The sequence below is a fragment of the Dryas octopetala genome, chromosome 8, assembly GCF_963921425.1.
Source record: "Dryas octopetala chromosome 8, drDryOcto1.1, whole genome shotgun sequence".
Taxonomy (NCBI): domain Eukaryota; kingdom Viridiplantae; phylum Streptophyta; class Magnoliopsida; order Rosales; family Rosaceae; genus Dryas; species Dryas octopetala.
In genome coordinates this window covers 1,985,728-2,009,944 of record NC_141373.1, presented here as the reverse complement: position 1 = coordinate 2,009,944, position 24,217 = coordinate 1,985,728, and the positions used below count along the sequence as shown (strand labels likewise).

Below are 24,217 nucleotides of genomic sequence, written 5' to 3'. Positions count from 1 at the left end.
AATTAATTCTTTTCCTGATCTGGTATATATATGCATCAATGCATGGAGCCATGGAGGATATAATTAAGAATGTTAACATTAATAAGTACTCAGATTAATTCACATATATTTGAATTGTAAGCTATTTTTGTTGCTGTTGCACACGGGTACCATACGCACTACAAGAAAAATGATCGACATAAGACAACATCAATTTAACAACCGTGCATTAAAAACATGATGTCAAATTTTAGTACTGACAACGTGCAAACAATGCATGTTGTCAAAGTGTGACTTAGTTATACTTTAACAACGTGCACTGAATGAACGTTATTAATATTCTATATCATAGTTCTGTTTGTTTTCTAAATAAAAGTATGTCATAATTTATTTTAGATAAGTTAAAAATTGTCTCTAAGATGAGAAATTGCTAGTAGCACATCAAGTAAAATATTATAAGCCTTTGATGTCCCATCTACCAGATTTACTTTGCATTATATATGCATGCACTTGAGAAGAACTTCAATTCTGTGGGATCCTCCTGCCACATCACCATCCTTAGTGGCAGGGGAAGCCAATTAAGAGATGCCATTTGGCACAGTGGTAGGAAGAGAGAGAGAGAGAGAGAGGTGCTTCTGCGTTACTGATCTACATGTACTTTTGAACTTAATTAATTGGTTAAAAATTGCAGGACAATTAATTAGTTAATAAGTAGAGGATCCAAATCCCTGTATTTAGAATTAATGCACCACAATTTCTATATTAGATAATGAAGGAAAACAGTAGCTACTACACAATAAAACAAGCAATGCTTTTAGTTTTTGGTCAACAAAAAGGCAATAACCTTTAAACTCACTGTTAAAGAAAAATAAATTCTTATTTTAATTCTGACATAAGATACAAAAAAGTACTTTGTGAAGCTATAATCAATACACATTTTCTTACAACTTCATTACACAACTTTATTAAAGAAATTAAGAAAACCAGCTGCATTCTGCAGGTATTTAATTGATTTTCTGTTATTCACTGCCAAGACTAAGAATATAAATAAAAGCCACAATTAGGCCTGTTAACATATAGTTTAAGAAATGTACGTAGCCCGCTGCAATTGTGGTTGATGGTTTGAATTGTAGAAGAGCGCCCATTAGTGTGGGCTTGGGATGTTAGTCCCTGAAGCAGAACCAGTGGGTGGGGATGGACCTCGCAGTACTTGCATGATAATCATAGGCAAGGAAGGTGGATTGACACTTCTGCCCCTAATCGATTTTGCTGCTTCCCCATGCAACACTCTGCCGTACGCCTCCTCTGACTGCATCATGAGCATAAGAAAAACCACCACAATGGCCACCAAAACCATGTTTGAGAACTTCATTTTCGAGTTTGGGTTTGTTTGGTTTGTTGGGAAAACAAAAATTCTATTGCTTTTTCTCTTTTTCTCTTTTGTTGTGTACGTTGTAAGCAAAAGATAGAATGAATATTGAATGAATGAGTGAATAATATATGGGGGATGCAGGGCTTTTTATATGCATCAGTACGTATGGATGAATCAACTTATAAGTACATCACTTGGAAATTTTCAATTATTCAATATATCTCTTAATTTGTTCCTCGTTTTGACTATTGACGATTGTACGCTCAAAGCTAGGTTAGAATTGAATGGGTCATCCCAGAAGAAACTCGTTGTCATGTGTGGCATGAATACTAATTCATGTTGTAAAATCTAACTAGCTTCCTTTCTTTATTTATATTTTTGGCATGGAGTGGATTCGTAATTATATGGATATCTCACAATATTGTGGAATAGTCCGAGTGAAAAAGTTAAGAGTTCGGGGTTAAGGTTAAATAACACATTCCTTTTTTGGTGAGGGAATAATAACACATTTTTCACATTCATATGTAGGACCAATTTCATGTATGAAAACTGAGAAAAGAGTTGAAATTAATTAAGAACAATATTTAATTTCCTGTTTTTACTGTGCTTCAATATCCATTTAGTCTATCACTCTACCATATAATAATCAATTTAATAGTTTTAAGTTGAGCTAGCTTAGTTTCATATATATTCTACTATTTTATGGAAGTTTTATTTTTTTCAGCTACTCATTAAACGCAGACATGCTTGTAATAAGAACCTATGCCTGGGCCGTTTTATTTTCTAGCTTGGACTCTGATTTGGACTTTAAAAAAAATCCTAAATGTTATATTTAATTTCGAAAATAATTAACACTTAACCCTTTTCTTTAGCTTAATTAGCCTTGGTTTTAAAAATAATATTTTCCAAATACGTGAAATCCTTCTATGCAATTGACCTTGTGGCTTTACTATAGTTATCTTTACCAAACCTCTTGTTGAGTTTTTCTTCATACAATTTGGCTTGCATCGCAATACGTACTCTTGAACTGAGAATTAGAGCTTCGTGGGCCGGAAGCGTTTACAAGGCCCTTGAATGTTGAATGTTGAATGTTGAATGTTTGAGTTTGAAGTATTGGCGTGTGCTAACTTTTTACACGACATGTATACTTTTTTTTAAAAAAAACAAAAACGATATTTATATAGTGATGACTGAAGTCCCATTTTTTGCTGCATGCATGTATATATACGTTTTATAGTATGCAAAAGTCACATAGTGTGTCATTATAAATTAAAGAGGAAATTGCATCATTGATTCACTTATTATTTAAAAAATTTTATATTAGTCTATAATCTTTTTTTTGTTCTTTATTGATCTATGAATTGTCTAACGTTTTCCATAATGGTCCAAAATCGTCAAATAAAACATCTATTTTAGTCATGTGCACTGAACTATGTAATGTTGAGGGGCAAAGTTGGGATTTCCCCTCATATTCTTCCCCCAATCTCTGACCAGCCTCTCGCTTCCTTCATTCAATGGTGGAGCCATGTCAGGGCCGTCGACGGCCGTCGTGTTGACACCGAATTTGGATGTAGCTGAAAGCGTAGATCTCGACGGTGATGCTTGAGGTCTCGGTGGCTACAAACCCAGATGTGACCAGATAGACAAATTAAGCGGCTGGTCATTCCAAGTCGGGTTCTCGGCACTGACCTTGTCAGTTCGAGTCTGGAGCTTATTGTCGGAGTCAACCTAGGTGGTGGCATAGGTCCACATGCAACGCAACGTGGCGGGCGGATCCTTAATATGCCCTTCAAGTTGATTGCAAACAAGTGCGTAGTTCTCTCCTCCTCTCCTTTCTTTGAGGAAGGCTGGTAAGAGGTTGGGGAAGAATAATATGAGGGGAAATCACAACTTTGCCCCTCAATAATACCTCCATGATTAAGATAAACGGTCTTTCAAGCTAATTTGACGGTCTTTCAAGCTAATTTGATGGTTTGAACCACGCTAGGATTACAGACAATTCATAGACCAATAAAAAATAAAAAATAGATTGTGGACTACAATATATGAAATTTTTTACAAAATAAATGGACCAATAGTCCAATTTTCTCTAAATTAAATACCCAACTTAATTCATATATTAGGAATTAATGATGCTGGAAAAATAAAATTAATTGAAATTCTTTTATCAATAAAACTAATTAATTAACTAATATACCTAGATATTGCAGCTTCTCATATATGCAAAATAATTTGCCAATGATCAGAGGGACCATGAAACTATTTTGCACCACATAATTAAGGTGGCCACCTTTTCCTTTCTCTTTGGCACCAAATTTGATAACTAAGAGTACGTAATTGACCTCAAAGTACATATAAATTTCAAACCAGATGCAGATCATATATATATATATATATATATTAATTGTAGACTGTTAATTAATTTCAATGATGTAAAGCCATATCAAAGGCCCATATGTTACGTACCAGTGTCAACAAAGGTCAGAGCTGGTACTTCTGCTATCTATACGTGTGCTTTGAACTTGGTTAAAATTAAATTGCAGGAATTAATTACTATATTTAATTTGAAGCCACCAGAATTTCTATGTATAATAAAACAAGCAGCACCTTTTCTTTCCCTTTAACTATGTTGGTCAACAAAAAGGTAATGTAACTAGCTTTTAAACTCACTGTACGTTAAAGGAAAATAGAAGAAAAAATAAATTTGTATAATTATTTATTCTCTCTTAAGATACAAGTTATACATACATGAGCAAAATGAAATTAAGAAAGAAAGAACGTCCTTTGCACTTGTTCTACAATATATATTCTGTCCAATTCATACACTATATATGTGAAGCTAATACACGTTTTTTTACAACTTATCAAAGAAAATAAAAGACCAGCTGCATTCTGCAGGTACATAATGTCATGTTATTCACTGCCAAGAATAAGAACATAAATTAAAGCCACAATTAGGCCTGTTAATATGTAATTAAGTTGAAGAAATGTAGCCCTCTGCAATCTTTGGTTAATGGTTTGAATTGTAGATCGAAGCCTCCATTAACCTTCTGTGCAGTAGTAGTGTTTGGATTGGTTCTATAATTCTATTCAGGGGATGTTAGTCCCTGGATTAGAACCACCGGGTGGGACTGGACCCCGCAGTACTTGCTTGATAATCATAGGGAAGGAGGGTGGATTGACAATTCTGCCCCTAATCGACTTTAATGATGGTTCTCCATGCAACACTCTGCCGTACGCCTCCTCTGACTGCATCATGAGCATAAGAAAAACCACCAGAATGGCCACCAAAGCCATGTTTGAGAACTTCATTTTGTTGTTGGGTTTGTTGGGTTGTGGGAAAACAAAAATTCTATTGCTTTTTCTCTTTTTCTCTTTTTCTCTTTTTCTCTTTTTCTCTTTTGTTGGGTTGTAACTTGTAAGCGAAAGATGGAATGAATGAATGAATGAAAGAATATGAATGAATAATAGATGGGGGATGCAGGGGTTTTTATATGCATCAATATGTATATGGATGGACCAACTTATAAGTACATGACTTGGAATATTTCAATTATTCAATATATATGTATTTGTTCGTTGTTTTGACTATTGACGATTATGCTCAAAGGTTGGAATTGAATGGGTCATGCCACCTGGCCAAAAAAAGAATGGGTCATGCCAAAAGAAACTGGCTAGGTAATTTCAAAATTAAAATCTTCGAGACCTGCGTGGTCATGTGTTGCATATACACAATATTTATGTTGGAAAATTCTAATTCATCCTAATATATAATTAATGATTTTTTTTTTGGAGGATGTATATGGATATCTTACAATAAGGTCAAGATTAATTAATTAACACATTTTTCACATTCATAATATTGTGGGTAGAATTTATGTTGGACCAATTTCATGTGAGAAAAGAGTTGAAATTAAGAGCAAAAATTGAGCAATATTTTCTTGTTTCTACTGCTTGAATATGCATTTTGGACCATGACTCTCCCCTGTAGTATAATAATAATTTTAATTGTGATTAAGTTGATCGAGCTTGCTAGGTAGCTGCTAGCTTTGTTAACGTATTCTACTATTTGATCGCAGACTCGCAGTTGACTTTTTTTTGGGGGGGGATATATATATATATATATTATATCTGGGTTTGAAAATCATTAACACCATTTAGCCTTTTTCGAAAATATTTGAGATTCATCTATGAAGTGATCTGAGTTCAAGAGAAACAAAGAGAGAATAGTAAATATGATATATATATATATATATATAACATTACTCGAAAGGTTAATTAAGATTGACTTGTGGGTTTACAATATTGCTATCTTGACCAAATCTCTTGTAGTCTTGTTGAGTTTTTCTTCATACCATTTGCTTCATTGCTTGCACCGCAAAATACATTAATTGCACTCTCTTAAACTGAGAGTTAAAGCTTGGTGGGGAAGCAAAAGTGCAAAACTATGAAGAAAAAAAAAAAAAAAAAAAAAGCAGCTTGGTGGGGAAGCGTACAAGCCCTTGAATGTTGAATATTTGAATTATCGGCCCGTGTTAACCTTTTACACGACATGAATACTTTGACAATTATTTCAGAAAAAACGATATTTATATGGTGATGAGTTGATGACTGAAGTCCCATTTGACTTGACATTTACTAAAGAGACCGTTTCTAATTAGAATCTTTCTAATCCACCCGCCACACCTTAATTAATCAATTTTATAGAACAAAGTTGAATATGAATATATCATGATGTAAAACGGCCAAGTGTCTTAATTATATCATAATAACAATAATTTTTTTTTGCTATTGCATTCATATTTGGAGTTTCATCTCATTATGCATAAATTCTCCTCGTTATAAATTAAATATTAATGTTCTTTGAGTTATGTACCTATTACAAAAGTTTTCATGCCATATATATATATACTTTACTTAATTACTTATTCGTTTTTGGAAAAGAAAATTAATTAAAACAAGATAGTATTTGAGAGTATATAAAAGTAAAAGTAAATTGGAACCAACTAATTATTAATTTAGTAGTACTGTACAATATAGAAGAAGTCTCTCTCTTTAAATGAAAATAAAAAATCCATAAAATTAGCCCAAAATGAATGATGAATTGGAATCGTTTTAGAAGTGTTTGGATCCCAAATCATCACATGACCACTGACAATTATCACTATTTTAAAAAATCTTAACCGATGTGGGAGTGGGACAACAATTACTTTAAACTCTACGAACATATGACATTCAAGATTTTCTCTATTATTTGGACACCTCTCATCAAGACTCCTCGATTGATCTAATTCATTTAGCTATTTTATTTTGCATTTTATATTTTTATATATATAGTAGGCAGATCCAACCTCGCTAATCTGGCCTAATATGTTAGACTCGGGTTTCCTTATTTTTCACTTTAGTTTTTGTTTCATTTGACCTATTCAAAAAAAGTAGCAGAGAAAAATATCATTAGATTGAGCTAATTAGTATAAAAGTATTTAAAATTAAGAAATTTACTCATTTCATTATATGAAAAGATTCAAATTTTTTTTTTCCGGCATGTCTAGTAATTATTCAATGAAAGATGCGCTAATTATTTTCTCGATTCTATTTATATAGGATGAGGCTGATAACATCATGAGTCTCACCTCATGTGTGTCAGAGTTAGTAACATTTTTTTAATGTTAAATTTCATTTTTGGTACCTATAGACTATAGTTTGTTCAAGGTTTCATTTTGGTCTTATAATTTTAATAAGTCCATTCCCACATCGTTTGTCTCGGGCTCTCACGTTTGCTTCAAATTGAAATTCCAGTCCTTGCCGTGATCCATCGGCAATCTTCCTGCTTGTGATGAGTTTCTTGGGCTGGGAATTGGGGGTGGCATGCGGTTGAGCCTCAATTCGGTTCTTGAGCAACATGAAATTTGCGTTGTTGAGAAAAGGGAAAAGTTTACAACTTCAGACGGTGAACTCCATGACTCCTTGGTGAAAGACGATGGGTTCTTTTTTTTGTTTTTTAATTTCATGGAATTGACTATATTTTATTAATCATATTAGGCAAGTTAAATTTCACTTAAAAAGACTTAAATGTCCTTCAAATTAACGAAATTGCAAATATATATTGAAATTGCACTGTTTAATTTGTAAACAACATATCAAATTCGACACAATTGAAACTATAAGTATTAAAGTAGAACTTTGAGGGTACCAAAAGCAAAATTGGCCTCATTCATATTTCAATGATAATGCCACCAACTTACTGAATAACTATTGAATAATGCCAATTCACTTCGCATTGGAGTGGTTTTTATTCTTCCATTCTCATTTTAATTAATTTTTTACGTTCTTTTGTGAAATTACTTAAAAGAACAAATATTAGATGAAGCAAATAGAATGAATTCTATATAAAATAATTATTCCAAGTTAAGACAATTGCCTGAGTTCACAACCGAAACCCTATTTGACAATGGACATGGTTGTTTCCAAGCAAAAAAACAAATGAAAAAAAGGGGTTACATAAATTACAAAGTGTATATGCAAAGATGCTAATTTAGCATCCAAAATAATTGGCTACATATACACATGCAGTTGAAACTAAGAGCATTGGTCCTGGTTCAGAGTCTGATTAATGAGGAAGGACATGGATGCATGCATAGCTTGGCCAGCTACGTTCATCTGTCCTTCAGGTGCAGGTACCGGTGCCCTGGCCAGGGATGTTGGTGCAGGGATTGGAGCCTGTTGGGGGGGGGTCACCCCGGAGGGACTGAAATACAAGAACAAGACCATGGTTCTTAGCCCATTGTTCTGCTCTCAATTGCCTCATTTCTCCAAGTTGTACATAAGAAAACAAAATGACAAGAATAAAAACAGTATACAACAATAGGCTTTTCCTGACACAGAACCTCATCTTTGAGACTTAATTGAGATTACTCAAACTCAATGGATCAACTTTATATTTGTCTCTCTGTTTTTTCTATCCTTTCTTTGATTTGAGTTTTGATCACAGTAGTTTGTAAGGAAATGGGTGGAGTAGAGCTACTTATATAGGGCCTCTCTTTAATTTCAAATGGGTATGTCTTTGACTATATTATGTCTGAGTTTGACTTAGCAATGTTGTTTGAAGGTTGAATATTAAGTACTTAGAATGAATCAAATACACGGTTACTTGGACGCCAAACAGTCACACACTGTGTATATGTTTATTGCAGTGTATGTTTGGTTCAGTACCATCTGGGTGAAAAATTGAATCCGGACCCATATAGAAGAGAAAAATTAAAAGTAAACATCATATGGTTTGGTTGATTATGACTAAGCCCCAGATGAACAATTCACTTTCTTTCACTTATCTGACCCGTAACAATGCACCTATGCAAGCGCTGAGCAAAGCATATGCTGCAAAGGGTCAAATTCAAACAATATTCTTTACATGATAACAACAGGTTCTAATATGAAGAAACATTGTACTGGATTGATATTTGAATTCGTTATTGACTGGCAGAGCCAAGTGTAGACCCCAAGAATACTTTTTATTTATTATTTTTTTCCTTATCTTTCCTTGACCAAGGTTCCTCCCAGCCTTCCCACAAAAAGAGACTATTTTATTCATTAAAAAAAGTATATATATATATATATAATATCAATATGTATGTAGAAGCTTTTCTGCTGGTGTATTGAAACTTTTAAGAAGGATGAATACAGGGATAAATTCATAACAGAGAATCAGTGTCTTCCAAACATGTTCTCAAACTTCATATCTTTTGCAATTTGAACAACTTCAGATTGCAAAAGATATTTAACAACCTTAAGTTAGACACTTGGATTACTAAACAATCAACAATCTTAAGTTAGATTCTTAGATCACAAATCATTAATGTCAGATAAACACACTCATCAGTTAGTCAACAACAACAACAACAACAACAAAACCCATTTTTCTGTCAGGAAGATGCATACAGATACATGATACAAACACTACTTTACAGTCGGATCATTTTGAAAGAGAGGCCACCAACTTCTCCTTTAACTGCTCAGCATCGCCACTCTGAGTTTGAATAGAGAATGTATGAATCACCTTATCGTTGTCTGTTATGGAAACATTAGAATCTTGAGCTACAATTTTATGTTCCCTAAGTGTTCTGATGACATCAGAAACCGGGTGAGAATCCAATGGACAGTTCATCCTTACAACTGCATCCTCATGTCGTTCCTGAAAATCAATCTCTGGAATTGGCAACTGCTTTTGCTTGTTGTTTACCATCTGCTTTTCAGTTTCCATGACCCTGATCTTCATCTGGAGATCAGTGATATAGGTAATGGCATCACCAAGAAGAGAGGCTTTATCCATCTTCGATATATTAGGAACAACAGCTCTTAGTGCATAGAACCGCTGGTTAAGCTTCTCACGCCTCTGCCGCTCTGCTTCCACATGATTCAATGGTTCTTCTCTCCCATTGGCAGGCTTTCTACCTCTTTTTCTGGGTTTCCGCTCATCAACTTGTGCCGATGATTCATCCTTAGGCAGCTCCAAACTTGAAACTCTCGTCTGAGAACTGAAACCCCCCACCATCATTTGGTTCAATTGCGGAAACAGTTTTACTTCACTCTCCTCACTTCGACATCCATTTGAAGTGCCTACTGCTTGTAATTCAAAAGATTCTGAAGCAAATGCAGAGTCATCTTCTATCTTTGGGGAAAAGGCAATATTGACTGATTGTGATTTTGGACCACCAAGACTTAGTTCACGTCCAAAAATCTTTGGGAATACCTTTGCCTGAACAGAACTAGATCCTCCAAATACACTTCTAACCATATCCATGACATTCTGTTCTTCTGGAATTGACTGGACCGAACCAAGCTCCACAACTCCTGATTTCATAGGGACAAATACCACTGTTTGGAAACCAGCCAATCTTGCTAAAAATGATCTCGACTGGTAATGATGTAAAGAACCAGCCACATCTGAAGCCCAAATTGATCTACCAGACTTGTAAGACTCCCCAGGACCACAAGGTAAATCAAGTTGAAATGTATAATACATTGAAGTGAGGTAAAACATTTCTATATCTGACACCCCATCCAACCTCCTCGCATAGTTATCCTCATTCAAACTACCGAAACATGCGTGGAGCTTCTCAAGCACCCACTTCTTCACCTCCTCTTTATTCTGCAGTCCCTCCAAACTGCTATCCACACTGGAATTCTGGTCTCCAAGTCCACCACCCTTTGTGTCTCTGCAATGTCCATCACCCCAAATCAAGGCAGGTCCACCAGATTTTGAGCCGACAACCTGCCAAAAAATGGCATAATTCCAATTGGACCCTTGGACAAGCTGGCAAAGCCCTTGCTGCACACCCAGTTTACTGGGAGGCCTAACCAAGTCGGACAATACATTTTCAGAAGCCAATGAGATCAAGAACTGGCAGGCTTCAGTACCTAGTACTGACTCCATCATAACCTTCTCTTCTTCATTCACCCAAAACTTCTCACCCATCTTAGAAAATTTCTCCTTCCACAACTAAATCACAAAAATCCTAAAATCCTAAAACTATAACACTTCAATAATTATCTTGCTTTCCCACGAGCCACAAAAATACAACTCCAAACTTTTAACTCGATCAAATACAGAAATTCAAAATCTTTGTGGAAACCTTGCACAAGCAAATCAAGCTACTACTTGAATCACAAAGTACAATACTGAAATTCAACACATCTCAGAGGTTCATGTCTACACAAATATCAGAACTTTGAGAAGATCTCTCAATACTACACTGAAACTTAACAAATTTGAGAAATTTAGGCTTACCCATCTCCCAGATCCTGAGAATACTTCATATACAGAAAAACTATCACTTTACTGCTTATAGCTTATGGAGTTTTGGGAAGCACAAAATTAGTTTGCAAAACTCCAAAACACAGGCCGAGAATATAAATATAGATCTGATTACCTGGAACTTGATGTGGGTCTGTGGTTGAAACTAAGCTTGGACATAGATTCTTCGATTCCACTTCACTACAAGCGTACAACAAAGTTGCCAAACATGAGGAGAGAGTGTGTTTCCAAGATCAGAATTTTAGGGCTTTTTCTTGTCTTTGATTTTTTAAAAATTTTAGTAATTTGTTTTACTATTTCCTTTTTGTTATGCGACTCGTTTTGGATGATGACCACCCAAAATTCTAGCGGCAGCTGTCCCTCTATGTTCCTTTTTTTGGGTGAAATTGAAAACGAGAATGCAATCTCTTATGGGCATGGGCCAGTCGGCCCAAAATGCCCATGAGCCCAAAACTAGAACGTGGGGACAAAATGAAAACCCACCAGACCCATTAGAAAAAGAAGAATTCTATGAGCGTGGTTGTATTGGATTTGATTTTGGCATGGCCTAAAGTATGAGATATGAGACACATGAGGACAGCTCCAATTAAATTGTCACATCGCAAATTGAAAACATTCAGAAAGCAAGAGAACAATTTAATGTGAACATAAATGATTTAAAATTAAATCACAGACATATTAAACTCCAAAACATTTATACTTACTATGGCATATACAAGAAAATCAGATCTTATATATCTAAATGTAGCAATCTAATATATATTATGTTACGAATTGGATTCTCTACTTGATTACGGGTTGTGATTAGTTGCAATGTCCGTCACCAGGTTTGGGGATAACCGTGCAAGGATTGGAGCCAGTTGGTGGCACGGGGCCTTTGTCATGGAAACGACGAGTTGAAAAGATTGCACCTTGGCGACAATCGTCGGCTTCGACCCTGAGCCATCCAAAGGCCCTCCATGATCAGCTGCTACTACAATCACAACCAACATGAAAAACAAAATGAGCAGGAGGAGGGCTTTGTTCCCAACCTTAATTAAACATAGTTTAATTTGATACTGTGAGTTGGGTTACAGGGTTAGTACCAATTAATTAAGTAATGGTACGTATTTATAGTCGATCCTTCAAAGAAAAAAAGTTGTTAATTCTGTTCTGCATGCATGTTATTTTGTTCCTAATTTGTATTTTATGATACCTTTTATCTTCTAAGCAGTTGTTTTTACTTTGAAGGAAAGAATCAAATTGTTAATTTGTTGTGTACGTAGCCGCATATTGTTATGTACATGCATAAATCCCAAACTAATATCAGTAATTATCCCAGTCTAGAAATGGACAAGGATGAAGGATATATTCTCTGTTAGAGCATTTTTGAACATGCATTCGTGACCCTTGATTCAAGGGGTTCACCTTTCTTATGTAAAAGTTTAGGTTCTTCACACTCTCCTAATCCTCTTTTATATCCACCCCTTACAACGTTGGAGTCTGATTCAAACTATGCTTTAGCCTCTTAATAGCTCCTTATTCTGATCTTAGTTACTCTCTTTAATTACAGTCTAATCTCTAGCTGAACTTTGAAAACTAGGCATTGCCAGCTTTCCAGTAAAAAAAAAAAAAATCATGTGTTATAATGAGATTAAGAATTTCATTAAAACCTGGCCAAAAAAAATAAATTTCATTAAAACGGAGATTAATTAATTTATTGGATGAATAGAAACCAAGTTCCATTACAATAGGACCAATCGAGTTTTAAGGCCCAGAAGATTGGACCTATTGCGGTGGTGATGAAAATGATTGCGGGCCCCAGTGGGCCGGTACCGGCCATGAACGTTGTGTTTATGTGGAAACGCTTTTCGTTTTCTTTATTTTATTTTATTTTAATGTGGAAACGATATTGGTATTGTAGGGCCAGAGCAATTTCCATGAGTTTTGAAAACGCTATGGTAGGGATGATATGTACAAATTTTTCCAAGAAATAGCTGCCAGGCCTGTACTCTAACTCCATTAAGTTTTGAGACAACAAAATACTTGCATGGAAATTGTGTTCCACCTCCTAGGCCTAAAATATGAGACACCTTCACTTAAACCCATTAACAAAGCATGCATGCAGGAAAGTACAGGATTTAAAGTGAAACTGGAACTTATGTAAATTTAAATCACAGACATTTTAAATTCCATTTATTTTGTACTTACTGTTGATGCAAATTCTCATAAGGTAGATGCAACAACTTAGATATGCTGATCTGGCTGATCAAGTGCTTCGCTGGATGATGAAGTGGATGCTGGTTGAGATCTTCCTGTAGACAAAAACAAGATCAAAGGAGATGGACCGGTGTGGTACCAGCCAAACACACTCCGATGATGAAATCAGTGGTGGTGTTTGATGGTGGATGAGGAAGAACAAAGGAAGAACTTGGGAGAATGGGAAGAACAAGGCAAATGTTCTGGGTTATTCTCAGCAAGTTGGGTAGGCTCTTTTTTGGATGGAAATGCAAAGTGTTTAGCGTGTGTATTGATAGATTGCTAGATGCTTCATTTTGTGCATATGTGGTGCCTTATATAGGCAAAGGAAAACTTAATGAATAAGTTACCTGCATGTGAATGAATGGTTGCCAGAGACCCACGCACCTGGTCAGACCTAGTTGCATGCTCAGCTGCTTGCTTCCTCAGCATTGAATGCTGCATTAAATGCAAGGTTGGAAGGTCCAGGCAAACTGTCCAGCAGTCATGAATGCAAGCCTGATATTCTGTCTGTCAGAAGATTGTGTCAGGTGCATTCAAGTGTGGCGGTTCGTCCCATCGTGATCTTCCTGGGAATGGCGGCGGAGAGCCGAGCCGAGCCGATACGAACACATGTTTTCATGTGAAGACACGAAGTCCATGTGTGGTCGGATCGGGCATGGGATTCCAGGCCGAGCCGGTCCCATAGACTGGGGGGTCTTTCCGAGCTCTAACTGGTCGACGCCAGAACCCGAAAAGAGGCCATCTCCTGTGCCGAGCCGAGCCGGACCGGGATGATCGTGGGAAGATGGACACTCGATCCCATGGAAGATCATCGGTTCGGCTCGGACCGAACATGGAGGGCCGGCGTGGAGATCCGGTCTGAGCTGGCAGAGGCGATGCCGAGTGGTGATGACGTGGGGGTCAAAGTTTTGACCACTGAGAGTCAACTCCGAAGTGGATGTTGACCAGCCACGTGTCGAGCTGTGATTAGCTGTTCGGATTGATGTGGATTTTCCCACAAACAGGAGTCCCCCAACTTCCGATCCGAGCAAGCAGTGGTGGATTGGAAGTTGAAGTGTAAGGACAATCCCAAAGGTAGCATGTTGCTTGATCCGAGCCGAACCCTACGAGCCCAGGTTCCCGAAGATCCGAACACAAGACGACTTGTGATTAGTCAAAATATCTCAGGGACAGGTGAAGAGACGTTTGATTTCTGCATGGGAGAACGTAAGGGTCACCTCGTTATGGGTATTTTTGAATGCTTGACAGGTGTCAAAATCTGGCATTTGAAGCGCCAGAAATGAAGGGCTGAGATCGGTTGCATGGGGGTATAAGTTGGCAGTTTCTCTCTCTTCCTCTTCACTCTCCCATTTCCAGTTTTTTCTGAAAAACTCTCTCTCTCTCGCCGCAAATCTCCTTCTCTCACCGTCGTCCGAGGAGTTGCCCGATCCCGAATCCGACCACGTACGGCGGTAGGCGAGGTGGTTCCGAGGGTGTTTGGGGCGGAAACTTTGGGCGGAGGAAAACCAGTAAGTGATTCTCCTCGCTTTTGAGTTTTTCTGTTTTCGGGTTTTTTAGGCGTGTGTTCTTGGCGTTCTTGAGAGAAACTGCTTTTTGATTCAAAAAGCAAGAGAGAGAAAGGTGAGAAGGTGTTTGCAATGTCTGAGACTGACTCGAGTGGTCGGCTCGGCTCTGGAAAAGCCTTTCAAGGAGATAGTGAGGCCGAGATGAGCCGAAGTCCATCTGCGAATGAGGCCGAGCCGAGCCGAAGCCCACCTGCGGGTGAGGCGAGTTGGGACGGCTTGTCCGAAGAGTTAGACGAGGCCGGCTCGGCACTGAATCGCAATCCGGGTGGAGAGCGCCGAGCCCGAGGGGATCAGGAAAACCCCGAGATATTGAGTTCCGACTGGGAACAAGGCACGGCCGAAGGAGGTGACGAAGAACCTCTTGACGTCGAGCCGATCGCCACCATCCCGAGCAGACTCACTTCAGGCTCGGATGAGAGGGATAGAGGTCACGAGGCATCGACCTCGGCTCAGGGGGTGACGGGAAGTCCGATCGACCCGGACTTCTATGAGGAACTGGCGTGGAAGGCCGATCAGATCCCCAATGAGATGACCGAGTACCATCTCAGGGACTTGAGGGATAGGTACTCGGTTCCCGACTCCGTGTTGATGAGGTTGCCGACCGAGGGGGAGAAGCCGAGCCGACCCCCGGTAGGATGGGTGACTATGTACCCGGAGATGTTTGAGAATGGGGTTCGGCTTCCCCTGCACACCTTCCTGCAGGATTGGCTCGCGACGATCGGCGCAGCGCCACACCAGCTGAACCCGAATGTATACAGGATCATCCTGTGCATGCACATCTTGTGGCACAAAGTGCACAAGTGTGTGCCACACAAGGATATCCTGTTCTGCAACTACGCGCTGAGGTCGAAGCAGAGCGAGCTCGGATTCTACAACCTCCAGGCGTACTCGGGGCCACTCTTCGGTGGGAATCCCTCCTCCCAGAAGACATGGAAGAAAAGATACTTCTTTGTCTCTGGGGATTGGGAGTTCGCCGATCCGAACAGGATGACCTCGGCTCGGGTCCCCAGAGCTTTTAGAATTCCAGGTGGGCATTGGGTGTTAGGGGCCGATCCGAGGACAATTTGCATACGTATTGTGTTAATTGTATTATATTTTTGTCTAACTCTTTTTGGTTTCGCCTTCGCAGTCAGCTGGGGCAAGTACAAGCTCCGAGGCGAGCTCAAGGACCAGATCGCCGCGATCAGGAATTCACCAGCAGAGTACTTGTCAACCAAGTTTCTGCTCGGGGAAACCCAGATCAGACTGAGCGGGATCTCCTGGTTCGTGCCCAGGTGGAATCCCAGAGCCGAGAGGGGAATGGCGCCCACCGACCTGGAGGCTCGCCTTAGGAGGAGGGCGGCCCGGAGCGTTCAGAAGAAAGCAGCGGGGCGGCCCCCTGCCGAGCCGGTCCAGGCTCCTGCTCCAGCGGCAGCTCAGCCAAGATCTCCTGCGCCGAGACCGGTTCGGCAAGCAGAGAAGAGGAAGGCTCCCCAGGCCGAGGCCCCGGTGGAGAAGAGGGCTCGGGCCGAACCCGGCGGTTCTGGTGCCGGGGCGTCCGGTTCGGCGCCCCTGAAGGCGGTGGAGGTAGTCCCCGGCCTCGAGCCGTTCGTCACGGGCCTCAAGCGCGTGATGACCGCGAGGGTGCAGGAGGGGTTGTGGGCCGATCATGGCGAGCCGGGCTTCAGCCACCAGGCTCTGATCGCATCCCGCCAGGCCATGTTGGTAAGTCTCCTTTACTTCGGATTTTGTCTATTCGCTCGGCTCGGATGAGTAATGAATTTGTTTTTTGTTGTTGTTTTTTTTTTTTTTTTTTTTGCAGCTCGCCATGAGGCAGTTCGAAGCTGCCAAGGCCGCCGTCGATGCCGAGGCGAGACTGGAGAGGTTTCGGGCACGAATCCTGGAGCTAAAAGAGAAGCTGGCCGAAGCCGAGCGGACGGCCAATGCCGAGCGCGAACGGTCGGAGGGTCTGCAGACCAGCCTGGCCAGGAAGGAGGAAGAGGTCGCTCGGCTCAGTAAGGAGCTTGCATCCTCAGAGCAAAATGTGGCTGACTTGAGGCACTATGTCGGCGATCTCCAGCGAGACATCGAGGCTGCTGAACGGAGGATCGAGAATGTCGAACTCCGACGTCGATCTGAAGTGCCGAGCGCCCAGGCACTGGCTGATGCCCATTTTGATGGGTATCAGGAGCTTTTGGAGGCGATCAAATCGAAGAGGCCGGACTGAGATGTATCATTCCTTGGCGAGTCCGAGGACGACGAAGACACCCAGGGAAGTCAACAGGATGAGCTTCCTCCTCTCGATCGCCAAGTCCGCGCCGAAGTCGAGCCGACTCCGGAAGATCCTCCACTGCCTGCATATGAGCCGATCCCGATTCCCCCGATCCCCGAATCCGATCCCAATGCTGAGATGCAGATCGGCGGGGTTGAGGTGGTGCAGCTCGGCGAGGAGACGCCCGAGGAGTCTACCGAGCCGATCCAGGAGGGCCCTGCCGAGCGATCTGCATGATGGCTGATTTTATTTAACTTTTTATGTTGTCTTGTTTTTGTTTTTTGTTCCCGAGCCGAAGTGTGGCTCGGGTTTAATTGTTTTTGGAACAATTTGTATTTGGTTTTATGTTGTTTAATTTTATCAGAATTTTCTTTATATGATACAAGTTGCTGTCAGTTCGGCTCGGAAATTAAGCTAACGACAAAAACTAATAACACATGGAAAAGAAAATGATAAAAGTGAAAACATAATAAGAACCAAGACACTTTGAGATCGGCTCGGCATGCCGATTAAAATGAAAATGAATGGTGATGATAAATTAGAACTTGTCTTCGGATCAGCTTGATAAGCATAACCAGGATAAGTAAAAATTTAAAAAACCCTAGTCATCTCGGATGGGCTCGGCATACCCATTGAGATATTTAGGAATGCAGGTTTTTGAGAAAAATATTCAAACCTACTTTCAGATCGGCTCGGCATGCACGATGAAAGTTTTGGTTGGAGTGTATATTTTTCTTTTAGAAATATCCTGTTGAACGTTAGGACTGTAGGAAGTCGCTTCGGCTCAGACAGGGATTTTTATAGACCTGATAAGTCTGTACCATGCCGAGCATTGGGCCGAAAGTGGCGCGCTAGTTCGGCACGGGAGTTTATAGACCTGATGAGTCTGTAATATGCCGAGCATCGGGCCGGAAATGGCGCGCCCGCTCGACACATGAGTTTATAGACCTGATGAGTCTGTAATATGCCGAGCATCGGGCCGGAAATGGCGCGCCCGCTCGACACATGAGTTTATAGACCTGATGAGTCTGTAATATGCCGAGCATCGGGCCGGAAATGGCGCGCCCGCTCGACACATGAGTTTATAGACCTGATGAGTCTGTAATATGCCGAGCATCGGGCCGGAAATGGCGCTTCGGCTCGGCACATGGGTTTACAATTTTTTCGAAGGAAACACTTAGATCTTTCCTCTTTGTTAGAAGTGTATAGGAGTAGAGTCCCCAGTGTTTGCTTCGAAAAATAAGAAGAAAAATGAGTAGAAAAATGTTCCATCTTTTCATTGATTGGAATGGGTGTTAGGTCGGACAGTCCCCGATCCTAACTACATTTTTACTGGTAATAAGTCTTCAAGTGTTCAGCGTTCCAGCTATGCTTGAGAGGCTTCCCAGCCAGAGTGGCCAAGTTGTAAGTGCCGGGCTTGACTATGCCCGTGATTCTATATGGTCCGGTCCAGTTCGGATCGAATGAGCTCTCTTTGATGGCAAGGGGATTCTTTTTCATGACGAGATTGCCCAATCCGAAGCTTCTGGGTCTGACCCTTTGATTGTAATATTTGGCTACCCTTTGTTGGTAGGCGGCTCGGCAGAGATCGGCGTCGGTTCGCCTCTCCTCGATCATGTCTAGGCCGAGCCGAAGTCCGGCGTCATTGGTCTCGGGATTGTACGTGCCGGTCCGGAATGAAGGAGTCCCCATTTCGACCGGGACGACAGCGTCAGTTCCGAACGCCAACGCATAGGGAGTTTCCTTCGTGGAGTTGCGATAGGAAGTTCGGTAGGACCAAAGTACCTCTGGCAGGAGTTCAGGCCAATTTCCCTTAGCCTTATCTAGTTTAGTCTTGAGAGTTTTCTTGATGATCTTGTTGATGGCCTCGACCTGTCCGTTCGACTGCGGATGGTAGGGCGCGGTGAAGCGCAAGTTGATGTTCAGACGTGAACAAAAACTCCTGAACTTTTTGCAGTCGAACTGCTTGCCATTGTCCGCAATGATGGTGTGCGGCATGCCGAACCGGCAAATGATGTTCTTCCAGACGAAGGTCTCCATCCGTTCGGCTGTGGTTGTGGCCAGGGGCTCGGCCTCGGCCCATTTGGTGAAGTAGTCGACTGCTACCACTGCCATGGTGACTTGCCCTTTAGCCTTCGGCATAGGACCGATCAGATCGAGTCCCCACTGCGCGAACGGCCAGGGGCTGGATATGGAGGTCAGCAATTGGGGAGGTTGATGGGGAACCGCGGCAAATTGCTGGCATTTGATACAAGCGCGAGACAGATGATCTGCGTCCTTGTTCAGCGTTGGCCAGAAGTAACCCTGTCTGATCGTCTTGTAGGCGAGGGCTCTTCCTCCCGAGTGGTTTCCGCATATCCCCTCGTGGATTTCTCTCAGCACATCCTGACCTTCTTGGGGAGTGACACACCGCAAGTAAGGCAGGGAGAAACTCCTCTTGTAGAGCTGACCATCGATCATGCTGAACCGAGCCGACCTTGTTTTGATGAGACGTGCTTTATCCCTCTCTGGGGGGAGGATCCCGGAGACCAAGTAGGTGATGATCGGCGTCATCCAGTTCGGCTCGGCCTCGGTTTGCATAACCGTGGCCTCGGTTTCGGCGGTGCTAGGTCTGTCCAGGATTTCGACTGGAACATGCCTGGCGGATCCGGTGTCTGTGGCCGAAGCCAGGCGCGCCAAGGCGTCGGCTCTGCAGTTCTCTGCCCTCGGGATTTGGGATATTCTGTATTCGTGGAAGTTTCCAAGTAGCAGACGAGTCTTCTCGAGGTAAGCAGTCATGCTAGGCTCTCGAGTCTCATACTCTCCCAAAATCTGATTGACGATTAGCTGGGAGTCGCTGAAGATGTTTAGTTTGGTCGCGCCGAGCTCTTTTGCCAATCTGAGCCCGGCGATGAGTGCCTCATACTCTGCTTCATTGTTGGATGCTTGAAATCTGAAGCGAAGAGCATACTCCATCACAACTTGTTCTGGGGAGATCAGAACAAGCCCGGCCCCGCTTCCCATGGCGTTGGAAGATCCGTCCACATAGAGGGTCCAGGTGATGAGATCAACCTGGTCGCGTTCGCCGATTTTGTTCGGATCGGCCGCTGCTGGCATAGCGTCGGCGCGCGGTGGATCCTCCGTCGAGGTGGTCGACTCACAGATGAAGTCCGACATGGCCTGACCTTTGATGGCCGTCCTGGGACGGTAGATGATGTCAAATTCGCCGAGCTCGATTGACCACTTGATGAGCCGACCTGAAGTCTCAGGTTTTGCTAGGATTTGTCTGAGGGGCTGATCCGTCAAGACAACGATAGAATGAGCCTGGAAGTAGGGTCTCAGTTTCCGAGCCGAGCTGACCAGGGCGAGAGCCATCTTCTCGAATTTTGGATATCTGGTCTCGGCGTCGGCGAGGGCTCGGCTCGTATAGAAGACGGGGTGTTGTACACCGCCGACCTCTCTTACTAGAACTGAGCTGAGAGCCGAGTCAGAGACAGAGAGGTAGAGGAAAAGTTCTTCACCTTCCTCTGGTTTGGATAAGATGGGAGGCTCCCCCATGTGCCTTTTTAGATCTTGAAAGGCCTGCTCGCATTGGGGGGTCCATTCTATGCCCTTCCCTGCTCCCCTTAAGGCTTTGAAGAAAGGGAGGCACCGGTCGGTGGACTTCGAGATGAACCGGTTCAGGGCGGCAACTCTTCCAGTCAGACTCTGGATTTCCTTGCGTGTCCTTGGGGACTTCATGTTGATTAAAGCCTGGATCTTCTCCGGATTGGCTTCAATCCCCCGTTGGCTGACCAGGTAGCCAAGGAACTTGCCTGACCGAACCCCAAAGACACATTTGGCTGGGTTCAGCCGCATCTGATACTCCTTCAGGACTCCGAACATGTCTGAGAGGTCCTTGACGTGATCGTCCGCCTTGATGCTTTTGACCAGCATGTCATCCACGTAAACCTCTACGGATTTGCCGATGGATGATCTGAACATGTGGTTGACCAGCCTTTGGTAGGTGGCTCCGGCGTTTTTGAGGCCGAAGGGCATGACCTTGTAGCAGTACATGCCGCGATCAGTTATGAAAGATGTGCCTTCCTGGTCGGACTTGTGCATCAGGATCTGGTTGTATCCAGAGTAGGCGTCCATAAAGCTGAGGAGCTGATGTCCTGCTGTTGCATCGACGAGCTGATCTATTCTGGGCAAGGGAAAACTATCCTTGGGACAAGCCCTGTTCAGGTCGGTGAAGTCCACGCACATCCTCCACTTCCCGTTGTTCTTTTTCACCATGACCACGTTGGCAAGCCAGTCGGGGTAGTTGACTTCCCGGATGAACCCGTTGTTTTGCAACTTGGTTACCTCTTCAGCCATGGCGGCGTATCGGACCGGATCGTATGACCTCCTCTTCTGACGGACCGGTTTGCATCCCGGGTCGGTGTTCAGCCTGTGGGTGATCACGTCAGACGATATGCCTGGCATGTCATCGTAAGACCAGGCGAACACTTCCGCGTTGGCACGGAGGAAGTCAACGATGGCAGAACGTTGTTCGGGGCCGATCTGAGTCCCCACCCGGACGAGCCGATCCGGTGTCTCGGCCGAGATCGGCACTTCCTCCCAGGCCTCGGCGGGAAGGGGCCGAGATTCTGGGTTCGGCTCGGAAGTGAAGTCAAATGTTTCCGCCCTCGGCCACCTGCCCGAATCGGCGATGGAGTCAAGCTCCTGCGAGTTCGGCAGCTGACCCTTCTGCTTGATCGAAGCGGCGTAGCACGACCGAGCCGAGCACTGGTCTCCCTGAATGACGATGCAGTCGTCGCCCACCGGACATTTGATGAGGAGGTTGGCGTAATGGACGATGCAGTCAAGGTCGACCAGAGCCGGTCTGCCCAGAATGATGTTGTAGGCTGATGGCCGCTTGACGACAATGAAGTACGTCATGCAGGTCTTCTTGATCGGCCCCTTCCCGAGCGAAAGGGGAAGGTAGATGTGTCCGAGGGGCTGAACCACTTCTCCCCCGAACCCGACCAAGGCAGGTGTATCGGTCTCCAGCTTATCCTCGCCAATGCCCATCTGCGTGAATGCAGAGTGGTAGAGGATGTTGACTGAGCTCCCTCCATCGACGAAGGAGCGCGCAATGGTTGTCCCGGCCACCTCAGCCACTATGACGACCGGATCATAGTGGGGGAAGATGATCTCGTTTGCCTCGTTCGGCTCAAAGGTGACCGGCGCCCAGTCCTTCCGCTGTCTTTTGGAAGTGCTGGGCTGACCTGCCTGGATTGACAGGGACTCGTGAGCTTGAGCCGCCTGTCTGACATACTCCTTCTGGGATCGGTTCGAGCTCCCCACGAAGGTTGGTCCCCCGCCGATTGATCCGATGGCAGCATCCTGGACCTCGATGGTGTTGGTGGGCTTCTTCGGCGCGGCCTTGGGTACCCTAGGCCCACCGGCCAGGAATTGATTGATCTTACCCGCCCGGGCAAGAGTCTCAATCCCGTCGCGGAGGGCGTAGCAATCACCCGTGACGTGGCCGTGATTGGAATGGTATTTGCAGAAGACGCCCTCCTTGATTTTGTCTGGGGGTGGTCCCTTGATCTCCCTTGCGACTGGGAGTTGGTCCTTGACCTTGGAGTAGATTGTCTCCAGACCGGCGTTGAGGGGAGTGTACTCCGTGTACTGGACAAACTTGGGTCCCTTGCCTAGGAGTTGGCGTGGCTCCTCGGTCCTGGTCTTCTTGGATTGGACCTGGGGTTTGGGAGTTGCAACCTCTCCCTCCTTCCTCTTGGCCGAGGTCGGCCTGGGATTCAGGGCCTCCACCTGAGCATCCCACTCCTCAGCTCGCGCCCACTTAGTGGCTTCGGCAGAAAGCTCATCGTAGGTGGAGGGAGGGTTCCTCATCAAGTGGGAGCGGAGTCCCCCGGCGTGCAGGCCTTGCATGAGGGCATTCTTAGCTGACCTATCGTCGCAATCGTCGCACTTCGTATATTCGATGTTGAAGCGGATCAGATAGGCCTTGAGGCTCTCCCCCTCCTGCTGCTTGATGAGCGACATATCGTTCAAGTTGTAGAGTCGTTCGGATACAACCCGATATCTCGCCAGAAAGGCCCTCCGGAGGTCGGAGAAGGAGTCGATGGAGTTCGGTTGGAGGGTTCGGAACCAACCCCGAGCCGAGCCCTTCAAGGTCGAAGGGAAGATTCTGCACTTCGTGGCTTCAGATGCCTGGCGGGCCTCCATGGCGTATCTGAAGCTGTCAAGATGGTCGTAGGGATCCTTGGTCCCGTCATACTGATCCATCTTGGGGGGCTTGGTGTCGCGGGAGACCTCAGCATCCATGATTCTGCTGGTGTACGGGAGGGGAAGTTCCTCCCCGTGGTCGGCTCTACCGGTATACCCCCTGGAGACCTCGACATGTCCGAGCCGATCGTGGACGCTTCGGATCTGGTCCTGGACCAAAGTCCGAACAAGATTTTCCACATTGGGCGGGGTCGGCTCGGCCGCATTTTCCCCTGAGCACTCGGCCTGGTTGCCGAGTCTCTCACTCACCGGCTGACGAGTGAGCCTCTCGCTCGCCGGTTGTCGATCCGACATGATCATGGTGGACCCCAGTCGGTCGCTCACTGATCGCCTCCCCGAGTGAGTTCCTGATGGGGAAGGATCCTGACTGGCGATAGGGCCGAGTCTATTCCGAATCGGGCCCCTGGTTTCGGCCGAACCGGCAGGACTGTTGGCCCCCAACCTTGATTGGGCCGGGGGTCGTCGATTTGTATTCGGGTCGGCACGGTCTCCGCCCGAATTCCTGGGGGCACGTTTCCCGAAAGCCGCCTGTTTTTGCTGAAGAAGACGGTGGGCGTTCAGGCATTCGGCCTGTTCGGCCGGGGGCATGTCCTCGAAGCCCGGGAAGACGTGATCCGAGTCCTGCTGATCGGTCTGGTCGTTCGGCTCGGCAGGAGTGCTTTGCCGAGAAGGAGACGGCGAAAGGACCTCCTCCTCGGTTCGGGTCCGGCGTGATCGGAAGCCCGATCGTCCACTATTCT

At 43.8% G+C, this 24,217-nt stretch overlaps 1 protein-coding gene across 1 annotated transcript; it reads right to left on the bottom strand.

Moving 5' to 3' along the window:
• Positions 1 to 9,193: 9,193 nt before the first annotated feature.
• LOC147275857 (basic helix-loop-helix (bHLH) DNA-binding superfamily protein) lies at positions 9,194 to 11,495 on the bottom strand. Its single transcript, XM_086254541.1, has one exon. The coding sequence runs from the start codon at positions 10,824 to 10,826 to the stop codon at positions 9,324 to 9,326; it is 1,503 nt and encodes a 500-aa protein (XP_086110667.1). The 5' UTR covers positions 10,827 to 11,495; the 3' UTR covers positions 9,194 to 9,323.
• Positions 11,496 to 24,217: the final 12,722 nt, after the last annotated feature.

Coding starts and splice junctions, on each gene's coding strand:
- LOC147275857 (XM_086254541.1), bottom strand. CDS start 10,826: ATGGGTGAGAAGTTTTGGGTGAATGAAGAAGAGAAGGTTATGATGGAG.